Source organism: Nicotiana attenuata, unplaced genomic scaffold (genome assembly GCF_001879085.1).
Source record: "Nicotiana attenuata strain UT unplaced genomic scaffold, NIATTr2, whole genome shotgun sequence".
Lineage (NCBI taxonomy): Eukaryota > Viridiplantae > Streptophyta > Magnoliopsida > Solanales > Solanaceae > Nicotiana > Nicotiana attenuata.
Genome location: NW_017670977.1, coordinates 64,254 through 84,703, shown reverse-complemented (window position 1 = coordinate 84,703; position 20,450 = coordinate 64,254). Strand labels below are relative to the sequence as shown.

The 20,450-nt window shown below is 42.4% G+C and overlaps 1 protein-coding gene across 1 annotated transcript in view; it reads left to right on the top strand.

Annotated features, from left to right (window-relative positions):
* Nucleotides 1–1,275, top strand: part of LOC109244982 (flocculation protein FLO11-like) — a 38,772-nt gene extending 37,497 nt beyond the window's left edge. Inside the window, exon 3 of the mRNA XM_019412158.1 lies at nt 1,013–1,275. Within this exon, the coding sequence (XP_019267703.1) occupies nt 1,013–1,275 (263 nt within the window). The remainder of the gene's footprint in view (nt 1–1,012) is intronic.
* Nucleotides 1,276–20,450: the final 19,175 nt, after the last annotated feature.

Here is a 20,450-nt window from a genome sequence, read left to right as displayed (position 1 = left end):
TTCCTTGGCCTAAATATTCGAATTTATGGTAGAAATTACATGTAAATTGTAGAAAATTCATTAAAAACGGGTCAGGCTAGGGCTTGGAAAGCTGTGATGTAAAAATGGAATTTGGAGGGTCAAACGAGCTCCGATTTTGGTAAACTTTATATGCACGGACTTGTGGCGAGACGAGGAATCCTTTGAGTGATTTTCGGAATTTTTCGAGAAGTGGGCCTGGGGTTCGGGTTTTACCAACTTCGTGAATTTTAGTACTTTTCGAGTAATTTTGATTGGGTTATGTTTCTTTAACCCATATTTATGTATTCGTTGTGATTTTGACTAGATTCGACGCGCGAGGAGGTCGATACGAAGAAAAGGCATTGCGGACCAGTTCTACGGCCGGAGTAGAGGTGAGTAGTTGGTGTATACGATGGCCTGAGGGTTTGAAACCCCGGCTTACCACATTGTGACGCTATTGTAGGGCGTGACTCGCACCCCATGGCAGGTGCAGGATTAGTTATGACTGGGGATTGAGACTTAGTCCATCCCGAGCAAGAATGTTTCTATATTGGCGACTGATACGCACCCTGTATTGAATATATCTGGGCTTATTGCCGTGTTTGGGGCCTTGTGCCGATCTGTAGCATGCTTAGAGGATGAATGTCATTGTGATAGCATGCTTTGTATAATCATTGATCTCAGTCCTGTGTTTAATCACTGTTATGAAACACTAAGTCACTTTTCCTGAAGTTAAATATCTAAAGTATATTCTTCTTAATAAATTGGAAATTGGGAAATTAATTGAATCTGTTACGTGACTCATATGCATATTGTGGACTGAGTATGGATCGGGCTGCACGCTGCAGCGAATCGTATGATTATTTGCGCTTGGGCTGAAGGAGCCCCTCCGGAGTCTGTACACACCCCCAGTGAGCGCTGTCGACGTTAAATGGATCGGGCTACGCGCCGTAGCGGTCATGTGCATTGCATTGCATCTTTCTTCAAGACTTCCCTTCTCCCGCGATTGAAGTTTCCGAAGCTGAAGCTACCGGAGTTCATGTTCCCGTGAGTGAAGTTCCCTTAACTGAAACTTCTGCGGTTGAAGTCCCCATGACCGCTGGAATTGCCTCGGGTGATGCACCCTCTTCAAGCTCAATCGTACCCCTTATTGCAAGTCAAGTTGAAACTTCATCTATTGATACTCCAATAGTTGGAAATCAACCCACTTCCGTTGGTGATGCTGTTCCAGTTGAGCCCGCTGATGATCCTTCTTCAATCATTTCCTCTCAGTGAAAAAAATTTATATCTATTTTTGAATTCCTTTTGCAGGTACCTATTTGGAAAACAGTATTTAAAGCTTTTGGGTTCATTTGAGAGTTTTTTGTAATCAAACCCTTGGCTACTACTTGAGGGTTGATTTTTAGAAGTACAAGTCCGCAAGTCTTGTTATGGGGCATTTTGTATAAACAATTCGATGACTAAGTTTATACTTAGTCTTTAGTTTTAAATATTAGGAAGCTTTTATTTATCATTGCACTTCCGTATGTTCTATCCTTGCCTTTTTATTTTTAAGGACTTAAAGAATAGTCTGCATTTTTGTTCTTTGAAAAATGCTTCTGTTAATCCCATGACTAAATAACATGAGTTTTATAAAAGAGGGCCCTTTTATATTTTGACACTTAATGAAGAAGACGTCTCAACTTCATAATGGTGTGATCATACGATAAAAGAAATAGGAACACACATGTTTTTTGCAATAACTTCAAGAAATTTTTACTTCTGGACTTTGACAAGTTTTGTATAATACTTTACATGTGCTTGAATTACATCTATAACTTTCTCGTAACTGTTTTTTCTTGTAACAGATTTTTTGTTTAAAATAATAAGTACGAGGTTTTTCTTTATAACCCGTTTTAGAACAATAAATGCAAGGTTTTTCTTTACAACCTGCTTTAGTACACAGCTTTTACCCTAATTACAGTAAAGATTTCTTTAGCCTTGGCTCACGACTTCATTTGACTTTTATTACTCTGCACTTGACTTTTTCCCAGGCTTGATTTTTCTTCAATCTTCTTTGCCCTCTTTATATATACTTGTGTATATTATGTAGTCCCCCAAGCGTTTGAGTGTTGAAGTATGAAGCCTCTAGCACTTGATAGCTTCCCTCATTCGGTCCTTTTCCTGAAAAGGAAATACATACGGGACTCAGAGGTACGATTATAGATGAAGACTGCTTAACCCATTTAAATTTTTATCAGAATAATTGCAACTCTGGGCCAGGAATTTTAGTTTATTCCATTTCGCCTTACAGGTCGTGACTCATCATTTAGTATGGGTTAGCGTTTTGCCTATCATCTAAAATCGTTAGTAAAATTTTAACAATTCAAAAACAAATATATTTTAACATGGTGATACCTGACCGTGGGTTTTTCCTTAGAAGTAATATCTCTTCAAATGAATTGCATTCCAGTGCGAAGGAAGCACCTTCCCGTCCATTGTTTCCAACTCGTATGCTCCTTTTCCTGCAATATCTCGAACTCTGTAGGGTCCTTCCCGGGTAGGACTTAGTTTACCCGCGTTGGCCACCTTTGTAAATTGAAAAACTTTTTTAAGCACGAAGTCCCCAGTTTTGAAGTATCGCAGTCGTGCTTTTCTGTTGTAATATCGTTCGATCACTTGCTTTTGTGCTGCCATTCTTATTAATGCGGCTTCTCTCTTGCCTTCCAGTAGATCCAAATTGACCCGCATCTCTTCATCATTAGATTCTTGTGTTGCTTGTGAGAATCTTGTACTCGGCTCTCCTATTTCAACTGGGATTAATGCTTCAGCTCCATAAACTAAAGAGAAAGGAGTTTCACCTGTGCTCGTCTTTGTTGTCGTGCGATATGCCCATAAAACTCCGGGTAACACTTCAGGCCAATTACCTTTTGATTCCTCTAAACGTTTCTTCAAATTGTTGATTATGACTTTGTTCGTTGATTCTGCTTGCCCATTGCCTACTGGGTGATAAGGTGTAGATGTGATTCTCTTAATTTTTTAGCTCTCAAAAAACTCAGTGACTTGAGCTCCGATAAATTGAGGGCCATTGTCACATACAATCTCTTTTGGTATACCAAATCGGCAGATGATATTACGCCAAAAGAAGTCTTTGACCTCCTTTTCTCGTACCTGTTTGAATGCTCCTGCTTCTACCCATTTAGTGAAGTAATCAGTAAGCACTAGCAAAAATTTTACCTGACCTTTTGCTTGTGGTAATGGTCCCACGATATCCATTCTCCACTTCATGAATGGCCATGGTGACATGACAGCATGTAATAACTCCGTAGATCTATGCATGTTGTTACCGTACCTTTGACATTTATCACATTTAGCTACAAAGCTTTCCGCTTCTTCCTCCATTTAGGCCAGTAATATCCTGCTCTAATCGAAGTTTTTACTAGTGATCTTCCTCCTGTGTGATTTCCGCAATGCCCTTCATGTATCTCCCTCATTACATACTCCGTTTGAGAAGGTCCGAGGCATCTTGCTAATGGACCACCGAACATCTTACGATAAAGATTCCCTTATTTTAAACAGTAACGAGCAGCCTTTCTTCAAAGTGCATGCGCTTGTTTCTTGTCACTAGGGACGATTCCATACTTTAAAAATGCAATAATTTCGTTTCTCCAATCCCAAATTAAATTATTAATTTTACCTCATTCTTATCTTGATAGAGAACTGAATGAAATAAATGTATAATTGCGGCATTTGCATCTTTTGCTATATCAGCTGCGGATGCGAGATTAGCTAAGGCATCTGCTTCAACATTTTCATCCCTCGATATCTGTATGACCTTCCAAGTTTGGAATTGCTTTATCAGTTCCCATATCTTTTCCAAGTACTGTTGCATCCTTGCTTCCCTAGCTGTGTAAGTCCCCAGCATTTGATTAACCACGAGCTGCGAGTCACTTTTGATCACTACTTGATTTATACCAAGTTCTCGTGCCAATTTCAAACCTGCAATCACCGCTTCATACTCCGCTTCATTGTTAGTTACGGAATGACTTTTAATGGCTTGCCTAATAGTTTCACCCGTAGGTGGTACTAAAACAATTCCTAATCCTGCACCTTTTACGTTAGATGAGCCATTAGTAAATAAGGTCCATGTTCCAGGATTAGCCCCTGTGAGCACGTGATTTTTGCCCTAAGTGAATTATTCCCAAAAATTCAAACAAAAGGATTTTTTTTCTTTATTTTTACAATTTTTGTGAATTTTTGTGTTATTTTCTAATAATTGTTGCATTTTATGTGTGCATTTTTATTCATATGAAAACATAAAAATAAGCTTGACATTTGCATTTAGGATCTAATTTCATATTTTAGGATCAATTAGCGGTTAAGTGGATTTAGAACAAAATATGAAGAAAATAACAAAAATAGTCTACTTTTGCATCTTTAATTGTTAATTGTTGAATTTGTCACGAAATAGATTTTTAAACAATTTTAGGAATTAATTAGCTTAACCTTGAAAATATATTAGGTCTTTACTTTAATTTTTGCATTTTTTATGAAATCAAAAAAATCCAAAAATACCAAAATGAAAACAAAAATAAATAAAAAAGAAGGAGAAAGCAATTAAAATAGGTGGTCTTAATAATAAACCAATTTGGGCCATTTAATTGAATTACCTAGCCCAAAAATCATCCCTGCCCCAAACCCATCTCACCAAACCCGGCCTGCCCTTCGCTGTAATGAAACGACCCGTATTGAATCCCAGTAGATCCTAGCCGTCTATGTTAAGTTGATCCAACGGCTAGGAAGCCTAGGATCGTTTGATATTAAATGGTCGGAGCCTCCCCCCCCCACCCCTCCCGTATCATCGTCTCCATTTCCCAAATCAGACCTGTGTAATGCCACCTTGAGCCGCCGGCCGAAAATCGCCTCCGCCGGCGGCGATGCTCCTTTCCCACCCAAAAATACACCATAGAACCCCCTCACCCTCCTCTTTCAAACCCCCAACGTAGTTTCACTCAAATTCCGGTCATAAGGTTCGAATCTTCAATCTAAGTTTTCCGGCCAGGACAACACTTTTCCCAAACTCGCCCAAATTAACACCCTAGGTCTCTTTCCCCTTCCCCTATCCAAATCCCTGTCTACTTTCCCTCAAATCTGCCCAGAATGTCTCGAATAATTAATCAAAGGTTGGCCGGAAACCCTAATTTCTCTAGAATTTACCAAATTGGTAGTACACAGTCTCCCAATCCTCCTTGTGAAGAATCTACCCCTGGCAAGTTTCAAATATCACCAAGACCGCTCAAATTTTGAATCAAAGAAGTGGTATGAATGTTCGAGTCAAGCCGTGAGTCTTCGTTTTCGTCTTTTCATGTTCCTTCTTCTTCTTCTAACTGAGACAATGAATACCTCTCATAATTTTTTTGATTAGTGTTGCTTTGTTTAATTTCAGTACTGATTTGATTTTCTTTAGTTTAGTTTAATTTTGGTTTGATTGTTGTTTTGTTCTGTTAGTTTAAATGTTAAATGTCAGTCTAATTAGTTCAAGCAATCAATTGTTAGTTTAATTAGATTTCCTGTTAATGTCGGTGTAATTGCTTTCTTCTGATGATAATAATCTGCTCGTTTGGTTGTAATTTGTTTGGGATTAGTTGAGGTTCTAATAATTGATTTTATGTTAGTTGTTAGTTTAATGGTTGATTGGTTAATCTTGTTTGATCGATGGTTTGGTAATATTGATGTTTAGAGTTGTTAAACTTGTTTGGTTATAGCTGAATAAGTCAGACTTTAGTTAGTCATGGGGTTTGGGTTTAGTTAACTAGTGGTAGTAAATTCAAGAGTATCCAGGGGGAATATGGGTTTTATCTGAAATAAAAGTAATGCTAGTATCTCCTAGAACTTTCTAGATAAGGATACAATTGGATTTTTAGGAAGTTTAAGGTGTTAGCTTGAGGAACAAGTTAGGAAATGAGGGAGCAATTAGCTAAAAGGTAAAATAAAAGAGAGGCTAAAGTGTTAAAACTGAAATCTAGGAGTTGCATATCACTTTGCCTATAAAAGGCAGTGTATGCTACCTTGAATAAGAAGTTTTCAGCTCCAAAAAATTCCCCCCAAAAGATGCTCTCTAAGTTTCAGATCTGATTTTGAAGTTCAACATTCAAAAATCCAAAAACAATAGAAAACCTCTAGAAAAACCAAAAAAATACTGTTCCATTAGATAATTCAGGTTAATTTTGACTTTTAGTTATCGATTTCCATTTTTCTAGTTCAATACTTGGATTCTGAAACTTCAAGTGTTCATTGGTTTGATTTCGAACTTTCTAGATAAGGATACAATTGGATTTTTAAGAAGTTTAAGGTGTTAGCTTGAGGAACAAGTTAGGAAATGAGGGAGCAATTAGCTAAAAGGTAAAATAAAAGAGAGGCTAAAGTGTTAAAACTGAAATCTAGGAGTTGCATATCACTTTGCCTATAAAAGGCAGTGTATGCTGCCTTGAATAAGAAGTTTTCAGCTCCAAAAAATTCCCCCCAAAAGATGCTCTCTATGTTTCAGATCTGATTTTGAAATTCAACATTCAAAAACCCAAAAACAATAGAAAACCTCTAGAAAAACCAAAAAAATACTGTTCCATTAGATAATTCAGGTTAATTTTGACTTTTAGTTATCGATTTCCATTTTTCTAGTTCAATACTTGGTTCTGAAACTTCAAGTGTTCATTGGTTTGATTTCGAGCAATTTTGGGCCTGTTTAAACTGGTTTTGGACGAGTTGTGGATCTTCTGAAGTATTATGGTGCATTTCGAGCTTATTTGAGTGCATTTCAAGTGGTCTTACTTCAGCACTAACAGATGGCTGAGGCAGTCCAGTTCTAGTGCAAGTAAAATCTGGGCCAGCCGCCCTTCCTATTGGGCCAATATCATGGAATTGGCTGAATTTCAGCCCTTTGGTCCTAAAATCGTTAGCTTCGGACAAAATAATTAATTAATTAGGGCCTTTCCTTTGTTTTTTAGAGACAATACATGATAGAAAATTGTAGATTACTTTAGGTTCGCCCTTTTAAATAATAAAACGGGATGAGCCTCGCTAAACAAAACAAACAAATTGCGGGGCCCTCGATAAATGTTTATACAACAATACGTAGACTTCGGGATGAGCCGTTTAGCGAATTTCACGGCCTTCCCCAAAGATAATAACGCGTTATCATCTTTAAGCGCGTCTTTTAATAACATTACCTTCCTAAACTCGGGTGCGCATTTATGTGACCCAAATCCAAATCTCAACGGAGTCAAAATGTGTCACAAATCGCGGGTGCATTTATGTGATGCGGTTCGAGACGTGTTTTCACGACGTTGCAATTCTCTTAAACAATAATAATAAAAGCGGTTCAAAGTTAAAAAGCATAAGCTAAAACATGTTTTGAAATCAGATAAATAAGCCAAATATGACAGTTGAGCGATCGTGCTAGAACCACGGAACCCGGGAATGCCTAACACCTTCTCCCGGGTTAACAGAATTCCTTACTCGGATTTCTGGTTCGCGGACTATTAACAGAGTCATAATTTCCTCGGTTCGAGATTCAACCGGTGACTTGGGACACCATTAATCTCTCAAGTGGCGACTCTGAATTTTAATAATAAATCCCGTTCCGATTGTCCTTTAAGTGGAAACACTCCTTTACACCCTTGCGGGTGTAGGAAAAGGAGGTGTGACACATGACACCAGCATCGACGCCCTCTACACCGAGAATACCAAAAGACAAGCAAACAGTCGAATAATAACCACGACCGACATTCTCGATTACATCCGAATAAGGGAACAAAGGATCGTACCGCGTCCTCGAAGCAAGCAATTAGAACGTATCAGGGCCCGAACATTATCATTGCTAAGGTACAACCCTCTCCCTTTTCATTCATGTTTTACACTAACTTATTGTAGGAATTCAATAGAAAGGAATCAAAACACCCTCTAGATAAAAGACCTTGGGTTTTAAAGCATGCGTTGCGCTCCTTTTCCCTTGGACCGGGTTTTATCCCGAATGGGTTTTGCCGGCGAGGTTTTATTTGAGAAAACACCCATATGGTACCAAAGGAGAACTCATCAAGTATTCAAGATTTCTCTTCAACCAACCTCAAATACTGGGGGCATCACCCCAGGAGGTCACCCCTCAGAAGAAATCAAACTATGCCCAAGAGGACCTCGACAGGAGAATGTTGTATTGGGCCAAACGGTCAAATGAACCGTGTCCATATAGAATAATCGAGCCTCCAAAAGCAAAAAACATGTAGGCATATATCAAGTAATTGAGGAAGCCTCTTTGCTTATCAAAGCACTTTACGCCTCAAAGAAGTTCACTACTTTCTAATAAAACAGCCCAAGAGCCAAAAACTCTCGAACACTAAGGGACTGTCTTCGACAGTCAGCTCATCGAGCCATCAAAAATTTTGAATTCGTAAGACCTTGATCAGGCAAACTTCAAGCTTGTTAGCCCTCACTAAGGCAACATCAAATCTGTAAGCCCTCAACAAGCCGTGCTCAAATTTATAAGACCTTAAAAAAGGCATAACCCCCGATATTAAGGTCAAGGCTATATATTCGAACTTGTAAGAGCCCTAAAAAGGCATACCCTCGATATAGATGCCAAGATCACTGCACACGGGGACTAAAGGCTACGGCCAAACAAAAGGCTACGGTCGAATTAACGCGGCTCAGAGACGTCTGACTGTCGCTATAAAACAAAAGGCCTCCAAATACTTCGAGAATACCTCGAAAAGAACCGGTTAATCAGGTTACCCTCGGCATAAGCAAAGGAGCTTCGATAATATCAGCTCCGAACAATAAAAAGGCATCGAAAACAATCAGCCTTCGATGAAAAGGTTTCAAAAACTCAACCTTCGAGTGAGCCTCCCGAGGTACTCAGCTATCGTCACATATCGACTCATAATCGAGGTTCTCGTTTGAGCCGTCGAAGAGTCGGACGAACATAAAACATACCAAGGCATAATCAAAACTTCAAAAGTCTTTAGCCAAGATGAGGGAAAACTATAGCCATATTATAGGTCGCATCGACCCAATCTAAAATGAGCCTAAGGGCCAATGCGTAAGAGCCTAAGAGCCAGCCTAAAGGGCCTAAGGGCCAATGCGTAAGAGCCTAAAAGCAAGCCTAATGGCCAATGCGGAAGAGCATAAGAGCCAGCCCAAAGAGCCTAAGGGCCAAGATGTTGAAAACCTAAGGGTCAACGAGCCTGAGTCAAAACTTGATTCGAGGACCAAGCCCTAAATGGTCAACTATTATCAGTTGTTCATCAAACACAACCTAAGGATCCTTATATAGAAACCGAACGTATCAGACTGATTGTCAACAGGAATCAAAACTCGAAGCATAAACAAAGACACAAGCTAGTGGGAATTTATATAAAGGAAAAATCAAAGGGTTCCTTTTTTATTATGAATAATGGTACAAAGATACATTTACAAACACTCCCACGGGGAGCCCAGTACAAAGAGCAAGAAAGAAAAACCTAGTCTACCCTCGGAAATTTAGCCTTTCCCCTCGGGGACTATGTCTCAATCGGCTCCCTCGGGACCAGCTCCCGTATCGGCCTCCTCTTTGTTGTCTTCGGTATCGGAAACGAGGAACTTGGTGTCAAACTCATCCGCCTTTGCCTGCTCTATCTCCTCCAAGAGATCGAAGCCCTTGCCATGAATCTCCTCGAGAGTTTCCCTCCGGGATCTGCATCCAACGTATTCGTTGATCCTCTTCTCTCGATCAAAATCCCCCTTGAAATTCGTACGAGCTTCAACAACATCTTTCAGACAGATGGCCACCTACTTATCGGCTTTTGCCCGGACCTCTTAAGCTTCAGCCCGAGCATCCACAACCCCGGCCTTCATTTCCAAAAGATCTGTTTCAATTTTAGCAATCCTGCTTGTCTGGACCAAGTTGTTTTCTCGAGCATTACGAAGTTGTATCGCGAGGGCGGAGGCCTTAGCCAAAGCATTCCTATTGGCCGCAACATGAGCATCTATCTGTGCCTTCAATTCGTTGCATTCAGAATTTGCCTGGTTGGCTTCACCCCGAAGGTGTCCCAACGCCTCATCCTTTTCCTGCAGCTGAAATATCGAAACATTAGCTCCCGAAATCGGGGGAAGAAGCCTGTATTCCTTCAAAACATGGGTTACCTATCTCTCGAGCTTGCCTTCATAATCACAACATCGGTTCAACTCCCATCGAAGGTGTATTAGCTCTCTTGCCTTCTTGTCACAAAAAAGCCTGAGAGATCTCTCCCCATTCAAAGCTTTATGCAACTTTGCCTCACAGTGAAGCAGCTCAGACTTGAGCTTGTCAAAGGCCTATGAGAAAGAAGGTTCGCTTAAAAATAAGAAAACACGAAGTTCGAAGAGCAATAATAAACTCAAAACGCACCATAGAGCAGAGTCGCTAAGCTTCCTCGAAAGTCGATTTTGCATCTACCGGCTCAGTCTCATTAGCCCCGATAGAGAAACCCGAGGCGCCCTGTCCAGGCAAGGATATGACAGAGTCCATTTCCCTCGGGGTACTTTCTGTCGCCCAAGAACCAGCTGCCAAATCAGGTAATGAAGGACCTTCGCCCCTCCTCTCTTGTGGAATCTCTCCCTCGTAATTAGGGGCTTCGAGTCCAGTAGGTTCGACAATCTCGGGGGGCCTCCTGGTTCGAGCCGTCACTACAGAATCATCCTCACCGAATAAGCTGATGTCCTCGGAGCTACCGATAAAGATGAGATCTTCGTCAGCGGCAACGCCCTTCTCAGGCCCCCGAGTAGATCCTGCCTTGCTGAAAGAATCCTCATCCTTCGAGGACCGCTCTCTCTTATTATCCTTCCTTGATTCGGAAGTCGAAGGTCCTTCCTCCTCCTCGTAGGGGGATGGTCTCACCTCAGAAAACTCACTGATGCCTACAAATAAAGAAATTAGCACACGTAAAGGAAAGTACCCTTCGAGAGTAGGACTACATTGCACATACCATGATGCTTAGCGTCCCATTTGCCCATCGACAAATCTCGCCACTTGCGCTCATCATAAGTCGAAGAGGTTGCCAGTTTGTGGGGCCAGTCCGCAAGATTGGGACCTCATGTGGCATCCACGGGGTCGCTGCGGAAAATGAAAGAAAATGTTCTTACAAAACCCGGCCCCACTAAGAACAAATGTAACTGAGTTCGGTATATCACTTACACTTGAAATTCCATTTTTTGGAAACGGCAGGAACTCCGCAGGAATAATGTCGGCAGTCCTCACTCGAACAAACCGACTCATCCACCCTGATCATTGTCCTCTTCACCACTAGTGATAAAGGGCTTGGTGGACCGACGTCGTAGCATAATTAGTCCTCGATAATGCAAAGGCCGGTACAACCTGATGAAGTGGCTAAGAGTGAACTCGAGTTCAGCCTTCTCAGCGAAAAATCTCATCATCAACACAATCCACCAGAAAGACGGATGGATCTATTCCAAAGTAACCTGACATCTTTGACAGAATTCGAGCACGAGTCGGTCGAGGGACCCAACGTAAAAGGGTATGTAACACGGTCAGAAATCCCTCTACGTGGATCGTAATGTCCTCCTCTCGGGAGGGTATCTGTAGCCTCACCTTTTCTCCCCATCCACAGTCTCTCCTCACAACCTCAAGATGGCTCTCTTCTATTGAAGAACGAACCTCGATGCATGTTCTAGGTGACCCGAAACATCGAGAGGTTTCTCTATCGCAAAATCCCTCACCGTGACGAAACAGTTCGAAGTCGGATCGCCAAACACCGGCGGTGTACCACCAGCCGGGCGAGAGGCAGAGGTGGGACTTCCCTCTTTTTGGTAAGCGGATTTGGGTATGGTAGCCATGGTTCCCTCAAAGCAAGAAAGAGAAGATGAAAACTCAGGCAAAGCTTTGATCTAATGCGGCACTAAAACTAGCAGAAAAGGAACTCCACTAAAGAAGGTAGATGCACAAAGCGGCAAAGCCCTCAATGAAAAGAAACCAGGTATATATATAAGAAGAGTGGTGACTATTCATTAACTTTGATAGCCAATTAACTCTGGCAAAGCAATTATGACTTTTTGGGAAAATGTACCGACGGAGCCACTTTGGTCATTTCACGATCATATCACAGGAATAACGATACCATGTAGTGTTCGAGGAATCAAGGAATAAAATTGATCCCTTATCGACCCGACCCCAAGGGTCTCGGTTACTCCAAGACCGAGATCGAAGGAGTTAAATTCATGTTCCAGGCTTGACTATGGCATAAACAATAAAAGGCAAAGCTTTGAAGGCATTAAACAAAGAAAGATCCTTTGCATTCCCAAAAATATATTTACAAAGACGCATTTACAAACTCCCACGCGGAGTCCATGTACAAAAGAAGAAGAAGTAAAAAAACAAGGGTGGCTTAATCTTCATCCTCGCTACTCCCCGAGCCACTCGCGGAGCCCTCGTCCAAAGAAGTCAGAGCTGCTGACTCCTCTTCCAAGGCCTTCGCTTCATCGATCTCGGTGGAAAGATCAAAATCCTTGGCATGTGATAACTAGGGATTCTAGTTCATTTTATGCTCCTTTTTACTTGAATTTTGATTAAAAATGTATACAAAATAGTCCCAAAGGCTTGCATGTCGTACTTGTTTGCAGGGTTTGGTCAAAATGGTGACAATTAGTCAAAACCAGCTCCAAAAAGGAGTGAAACATGCACAAGTACCAAGGACAAGTCCAAGCACAGTTGAAACAGATCCACTGCGGCCACAATCTATTTTGTGCCGTCCGCAGTGATGAGATTCAGAGAGGTGCAGTTTTTGGTAACTCAAGCACTGCGGCCACAAACCATTTTGTGCGGATCGCAGTAGCCTCACCGTGGCCGCAAAGCATTTCATGCGGTCCGCGGAGATGAGATTCAAGGAGTTATGAAAAATGGAGATTGAAGCCAGTGCGGTCCGTAAGCCATTTTGTGTGGACTGCATTGAAGCCACCGCGGCCGCGGTGCATTTTGTGCGGCCCGCGGTGGCCAGATTCAGAGAATGCAAAATCAAGCTAAAAAGCCTCAGCGCGGTCCGCGATGCATTTTGAGCGGACCGCACTACCTCGTCAGGGGTATTTTTATCCAGAAAATTTGGCCTAGTATAAATACTTTCTTTTCACATTTTTAGGTCATCTTTTTGTAATCTGACTTTGGGCTGAGCACGTGAACGACTCTTTTATTCTATTTTGAGTAATTTGTAGCTACATTTACGCTAAATCTTCATTATCTTAGTTTGTAATTAAATATTATGAGTTATTCTTCATCTAATTTCTTGTTTTCTTCCATAATTATGAGTAGCTAGACCCATTAGCTAGGGTTGAGGCTCATTCCTAGTCTGGGTATTTGATGGGTCTTGTGTTTTAATGCTTAGATGTTTATGGGTGGTTGATATTTGGACTGATTTGTGTTTTTCATGTTGGATTAGTGGTTGCAAACACTAATTTGTGCCTAAGTGACTTGGGCTCTTCTTGAGAAAGAGAGCTTAAGTCTAGGAAATCAGTCCAACAAGAAATTGGAGGGTACTCAAGAGATTGATAGCCCCAATTAGAGGGTTAAATCTAGAGATAGTAATAGCCGACTTGAGCCTACATTGCTTGCTTAATTTCGACACCCAATTGGTCTTGAGAAAGTCAATTCGGGCAAAGTCACTCAAGCTACCGAGAGGTATAAGAGTGAGTAGTGTCGTGCAAATGGCTATATCACGATCCCAAACATAACATCTTTGCTTTAAACTTAGGAACCCGTCAAGTATTCACCTAGGGGGAAGTTACTTCCCTAGTGCCTCGTTACCTATTAGACAACCTTTAGCAAGTATTCTTAGTTAAATTTAGCATATAAACAAATAGAAGTAATCAAAAGAACAACTATGATTGGAAGTGTAATTGAGAGCATTACACATTGCTAGTTTAGATAGGAAACCAATTCCCAAATCTAGCTCCCTGTGGATTCGATCCCGACCTATTCGGGTAAAAGCTGCATCGACCGCTCTCGCCGCTCTATTGTGGTGCAGGGTTGGCACCGATCACCTTTTTGGCGCTGTTGCCGGGGAGCTAACAGTTTTGGCTATCTATCTAAATAGTTTTGTGTATTGTTTTTCTTTCCTTTTATGATACTAATCTTTTTGGTGACGCCAATCCAGGTACATAATGGCGGCAAACAACAACAATGACCCTCTTGGAAATGTGATCCCGGGAGAGGAGGTTGATGACATCGGTGAGGATGAGGTGCCTCTTGTACCTCAAGGACAATGGAGAGGTCGCCAGGCCAATGCTAATGCCAATGATAATATTCCAGAACCTCCCCCACCACCTCCAAGAGTGGCCCCTCGGGTGCTTCCCAATCAAGGATATGCCAGTGCAATTGTCCCACCCGGGATCATGGCGGGCAATTTTCAAATTACCATTGTGATGCTGACCTTGTTGGAGCAACGAGGGTATTTCACGGGTGCTCCCGATCAAAATGCCTACAAGAACCTCAAGGGTTTTGTTCATACATGTTGGGGGAGCAAGCAAACCAACGTGTTCGAGGATGCCTTACGGTTAGGACTATTCCCTTTCTCTCTTCGGGGGAAGGCACTAGACTGGCTGGAGAGACTCCCCAACCATTCCATCCATACATGGGATGAGTTGGCGGATAAGTTTATTGCAAAGTTTTTCTCACCGGGACACATGGCAACTTTGAAGGATGAAATCTTAGCTTTCAAATAAGAGCCCAACGAACCACTACATGAAATTTAGGAGCGATACCGGACCATGGTTAAGGAATGCCCTAATAATGATATGACTGAGGCAATGATACAACATACATTCTACCGAGGCATTAACACAATGAACTAGTGCATAGTGAACCAATTAGCTGGGGGCAACTTCATGAACACGCCGTATGATCAAGCTTGTGAAATTTTGGATGAGATGGCGGACACTTCTTCCGCTTGGAAAAGTAGAGCCAATGTGCCACAGGGTGACCCCATGGTCATTCATTTGCACAAAGAGCTCCATGATCGTGGGCAAGCAATAGCAGAATTGACAACAACTATGAACCAGCTAACAAAGGCCCAGTTACAATAGGTTCAAGCTCCACGACAAGTTAATGCTATGGAGGGTGTCAATATGTTAGTGAACAAAAGAAGACAAAGAGGGCAACAGAACCAAGGGAATTCGGATCAATACAACCAAGATAGTGGTGGGTTCCAAGATGATGGGTATGAAGAGCAAAATGAAGAAGTGCAGTACGTTAACAATTATCAAGGCCAAAGGGGCAATTCTTCCAACCAACAACAACAGTGGAGACCCCATGGCAATTGGGGTAATCAACAACAAGGGAACAATAATTGGGGTAATCAACAATAAGGCAACAATAATTAGGGCAACAATAATCAAAATCCTAATTGGGGTAATCAGAACAATCAAGGAAACTGGGGTAACAACAACAACTAGGGTGGAAACAACAATCAGGGTGGTTGGAACAATAACAATCAGGGAAATCGGGGGCAAGGCTTTCAAAGGCCCTCAATGTATCAGCAACCGAGCAATCCACCCCCATTTCCATCCCAAGGGCCTAGTTCATCCAACAATGACATGGGGAGAATTGAAATGATGTTTGAACAGATGATAAAAAAGAACGCTGACTCAGATGCTCAGTTAGCATCCCACAATACTTCAATCAGAAACTTGGAGGTTCAGCTAGGCCAAATCTCACAGTCCTTGAATACTCGCCCTAAGGAGGCTCTACCTAGTGATACGGTAGGCAACCCGAAGGGTGGTAACCATACCGGGCAAGCAATGGCAGTAATTACAAGAAGTGGACGAGGCGGTGATGTGAATGCCTCCAAACAAAAAGAAATTTTGAGTGATGAAGTTGAGTTGCAAGAGGATGAAATCCCTTTGGTGGTTGAGAATGTGATTGATGAGAACGCGAATAAAGAAGTGAGGATTGATATCAAAAATACCGAGGTGGAAACTCAGAATGACATGAACCCGTCTAGGCAACACGTAATAGACATGCTGAAAGCGGTTGTGCCTAAATCCAAGGCTCCTTTGCCAAGGCCACCTCCACCCTATCCTCAAAGGCTCGCGAAGCAGAAAAATGAGAACCAGTTTAAAAAATTCATTGACATGATGAAGAGCTTATCCATTAATGTGCCTTTGGTGAAGGCTCTGGAGCAAATGCCTGGCTACGCCAAATTCATGAAAGATTTGGTGACGAAGAAAAGATCCATGGACTGTGAAACTATCAAGATGACCCACCAAGTTAGTGCTGTAGTGCATTCAATGGCTCCGAAGTTGGAGGATCCCGGTGCTTTCACCATTCCTTGCACTATTGGAAGTGCAGACTTTGCTAAAGCTCTATGTGATTTGGGGGCGAGTATCAACTTGATGCCTTAATCAGTTTTCAAGACTTTGGGTATTGGACAGCCGAGGCCGACTTCCATAAGGTTGCAAATGGCAGATAGATCGATGAAGAGGCCTTTGGGTATAATAGATGATGTTCTCGTCCGGGAGGACAAATTCATCTTGCCAGCTGATTTTGTGATTTTCGATTGTGAGGTTGATTTTGAGGTACCGATAATTTTGGGAAGACCTTTCCTTGATACTGGGAAGGCCTTAGTTGATATGGAAGCAGGGGAACTCACTTTCCAAGTGGGTGATGAAAAAGTGGTCTTTCATGTGTGTAAGTCAATGAAGCAGCCCAACTGTACTGAAGTATGCTCATTTGTGGATCTTGTCATGGCAATGATAATTGATGATACTAGTGCAATGATCAATGTGGAGGACCCTCGAGAGGCGGTTTTGTTGAATCTTGATGTAAATGAGGAGGAAGGCTGTGTGGAGTGTGTCAATGCTTTCTATGGAATGTGCTCTTACTCTTATGAGCCTCGGAAGCTATCCTTGGATCTTGAGAATAGGAAGACTCCACCAACAAAGCCCTCAATCGAGGAACCTCCGGTGTTGGAGTTGAATCTGTTGCCTCCACACCTAAGGTATGAATTCTTAGGCCCTAGTTCAACTTTGCCAGTTATTCTTTCCTATTGTCTTACTAACATGCAGGTAGATGCCACATTGGCGGTGCTCCAAAAGCGGAAGAAGGCAATTGGATGGACTTTAGCTGATATTTGGGGAATAAGCCCCGCATTCTGTATGCACGAGATTATTCTTGAAGATGATGAAAAACCCTCCTTGGAACATCAAAAGGAGGTTGAATGAGGCAATGCAAGAAGTTGTGAAAAAGGAGGTGATCAAGTGGTTAGATGCTGGGGTTGTGTACCCCATCTCTGACAGCTCTTGGACTTCGCCGGTGCAATGTGTGCCGAAGAAGGGTGGGATGACCGTGGTGACCAATGCGCAAAATGAACTAATTCCTACCCGGACGGTCACCGGATGGAGGGTGTGCATGGACTACCGCAAGCTGAACAAAGTGACCCGCAAGGATCACTTTCCATTGCCTTTCCTTGACCAGATGCTTGATCGACTTGATGGGCGTGCCTTCTACTATTTCTTGGATGGGTATTCTGGGTACAACCAAATCTTGATTGCTCCTGAAGATCAGGAGAAGACCACTTTCACTTGTCCATATGGCACCTTTACCTTTTCTAGGATGCCTTTTGGGTTGTGTAATGCACCGGCTACATTTCAGCGGTGTATGATGGCCATTTTCACAGACATGGTGGAAGATATTTTGGAGGTTTTCATGGACGACTTCAGTGTGGTGGGAGACTCATTTGATGAATGCTTGAAGAATCTTGATAGGCTGTTGGCCTAGTGTGAAGAAACCAATCTTGTGCTCAATTGGGAAAAATGCCACTTCATGGTGGAGGAGGGCATAGTCCTTGGTCATAAAATTTCAAAACATGGCATAGAGGTGGACAAAGCTAAAATAGAGGTGATTTCAAGGCTTCCTCCCCCACTTCTGTCAAGGGGGTTAATGTTTTCTTGGGCATGCGGGGTTCTACCGGAGATTTATCAAGGAGTTTTCGAAGGTAGTGAATCCTTTGTGCAAGCTAATAGAAAAGGATTCCAATTTCGTGTTCGATGACGGATGTATGCAAGCATTTGAACTTCTCAAGAACAAGCTGACCACCACTCCTATTATTACCGCACCCAATTGGAGCTTGCCTTTCGAGCTCATGTGCGATGCGAGTGATGTTGCGGTTGGGGTAGTTTTGGGTTAAAGAGTGAGCAAAATGTTTCATCCGGCGTACTACGCGAGCAAGACAATGAATGATGCCCAAAGGAACTACAAGGTGACTGAAAAAGAGTTGTTGGCTATTGTGTTTGCAATGGAGAAATTTCGGCCGTATCTCATGCGCGCCAAAGTCATAGTGCATACCGATCGTGCCGCTATTACGTATTTGATGACGAAGAAAGATTCCAAAGCTAGGTTGATGCGATGGGTCTTGTTACTTCAAGAGTTTGATTTGGAAATTGTGGACCGGAAAGGTAGTGAAAAACAAGTGGCGGACCACTTGTCCCGCTTGGAGGAGGAAGGGAGGCCGTGTGATGGCCTAGAGATCAATGATACATTTCCCGATGAGCAACTACTTTCTGTGTTGATGAATGATATGCCATGGTTTGCGGATGTTGCTAATTTCCTTGTGACTGGTATAATCCCGTGTGAGCTCTCTTCTAACCAAAGGAAGAAGCTCAAATGGAATAGTTTGGATTTCTATTGGTATGAACCGTGCTTGTTCAAGATTTGCACCGACGGAGTGATCAGAAGGTGTGTTCCAGAGGAGGAGCAGTTGAGTATCTTGGAGGCTTGTCACTCCTCTCCCTATGGTGGCCATCATAGCGGGGCGGGGACAGCTGCGAAGGTTCTAAGTTGTGGGTTTTACTAGCCAACTTTGTATGAAGATGCAAGTGAACTTGTGAAGAGGTGTGACGAATGTCAAAGAGTGGGTGGAATTTCGAAGAAAGATGAGATGCCTCTCAACACCATTCTAGAAGTTGATGTTTTTTATGTGTAGGGTATTGATTTCATGGGCTCATTTGTAAGTTCATGTCGGAACACATACATTCTAGTGGCGGTTGACTATGTTTCAAAATGGGTCGAGGCCGTGGCTTTACCCAACAATGAGGCCCGGAGTGTTGTTGCGTTTCTCAAAAAGATCATTTTTACTAGGTTTAGCACTCCTCGTGCAATCATAAGTGATGGGGGGTCGCATTTTTGTAATAGAGCTTTTGATACTTTGCTTGCAAAGTATGGTGTCAATCACAAAGTTTCTACTCCTTATCATCCTCAGGCGAGTGGCCAAGTTGAAGTCTCAAACAGGAAAATCAAGAGTATACTGTAAAAATAGTAAATTCAAATAGGACCGATTGGTCAAAGAAATTGGATGATGCTCTATGGGCTTATAGGACCGCTTACAAGACTCTGATTGGTATGTCTCCGTACCAGTTGGTGTTTGGGAAAGCTTGCCACCTTCCGGTTGAGTTAGAGCACAAGGCCATGTGGGCTTTGAGGAAGCTGAATCTTGAATGGGATGTGGCAGCAAATCTTCGTGTGGAGCAAATTAATTAAATTGATGAATTCCGATTCCATGCTTACTACAGTTCGTCCTTGTACAAGGACAAGATGAAGTACCTTCATGACAAGTATGCTTGTAGCAAGGATTTCAAAGTGGTGATTTGGTTCTCTTGTTCAATTCTCGGTTACGTCTATTTCCGGGAAAGCTTAAGTCAAAATGGAGTGGTCCTTTTGAAGTGGTGCTTGTGACTCCGTTTGGTGCACTTGACTTGAAAAACAAAAATGGTGAGATCTTCAGGGTTAATGGGCACAGAGTCAAGCACTATCTGGGCAAGATTGATGACAGCAACGTGGTGGCAATGATCCATCTCAAGTGATTTGATGGTAACCTGTATCGTGCCGCGATGTTAAATCAGGCGCTTCTTGGGAGGCAACCTATGTGTCTTTCTTTTTGTTTTTCTTTGATTTTCTTTTTAGTGTAGGATTGGTTTTTGGACTAACTGGTTGTGAGATATGTGTAGGATTGTTTTGATGCAGTGCAGGACCAAAGTGGAAAAATATGCACTCTCTGAAGTTTGCACTGCGGCCGCATAGCATTTTTTGCGGCCGCAAAGGCCTTAGCGCGGGGCCAACAAATCAGTGCGGTCCGTAATGTTGATTGGTGTAGAATGATGGTTCTCCGAAGTTTGCCACCACGGCTGCAATGTATTTTGTGCGGTCCGCAGTGGGCCACTGCGGCCGCAGAGCATTTCTTGCGGTCCGCGGTGGTTGCCTCCTCAGTGCTGCATGTTCGTGAGTACCGCGGACCGCGGTGCCATTTTGTGCGGTCCGCGGTGGGTAGGTATAGTGGGTCCCAGGGTCATTTTCTATAAATAGGACCTCAGGGCTTCATTTACCCTTTTCCCTCTTTGCTCACTCAATAGTAAAAGTACTGTTCATCTAAACCCTAACTGCACAAAAATTCAAACTCTATTTCTAA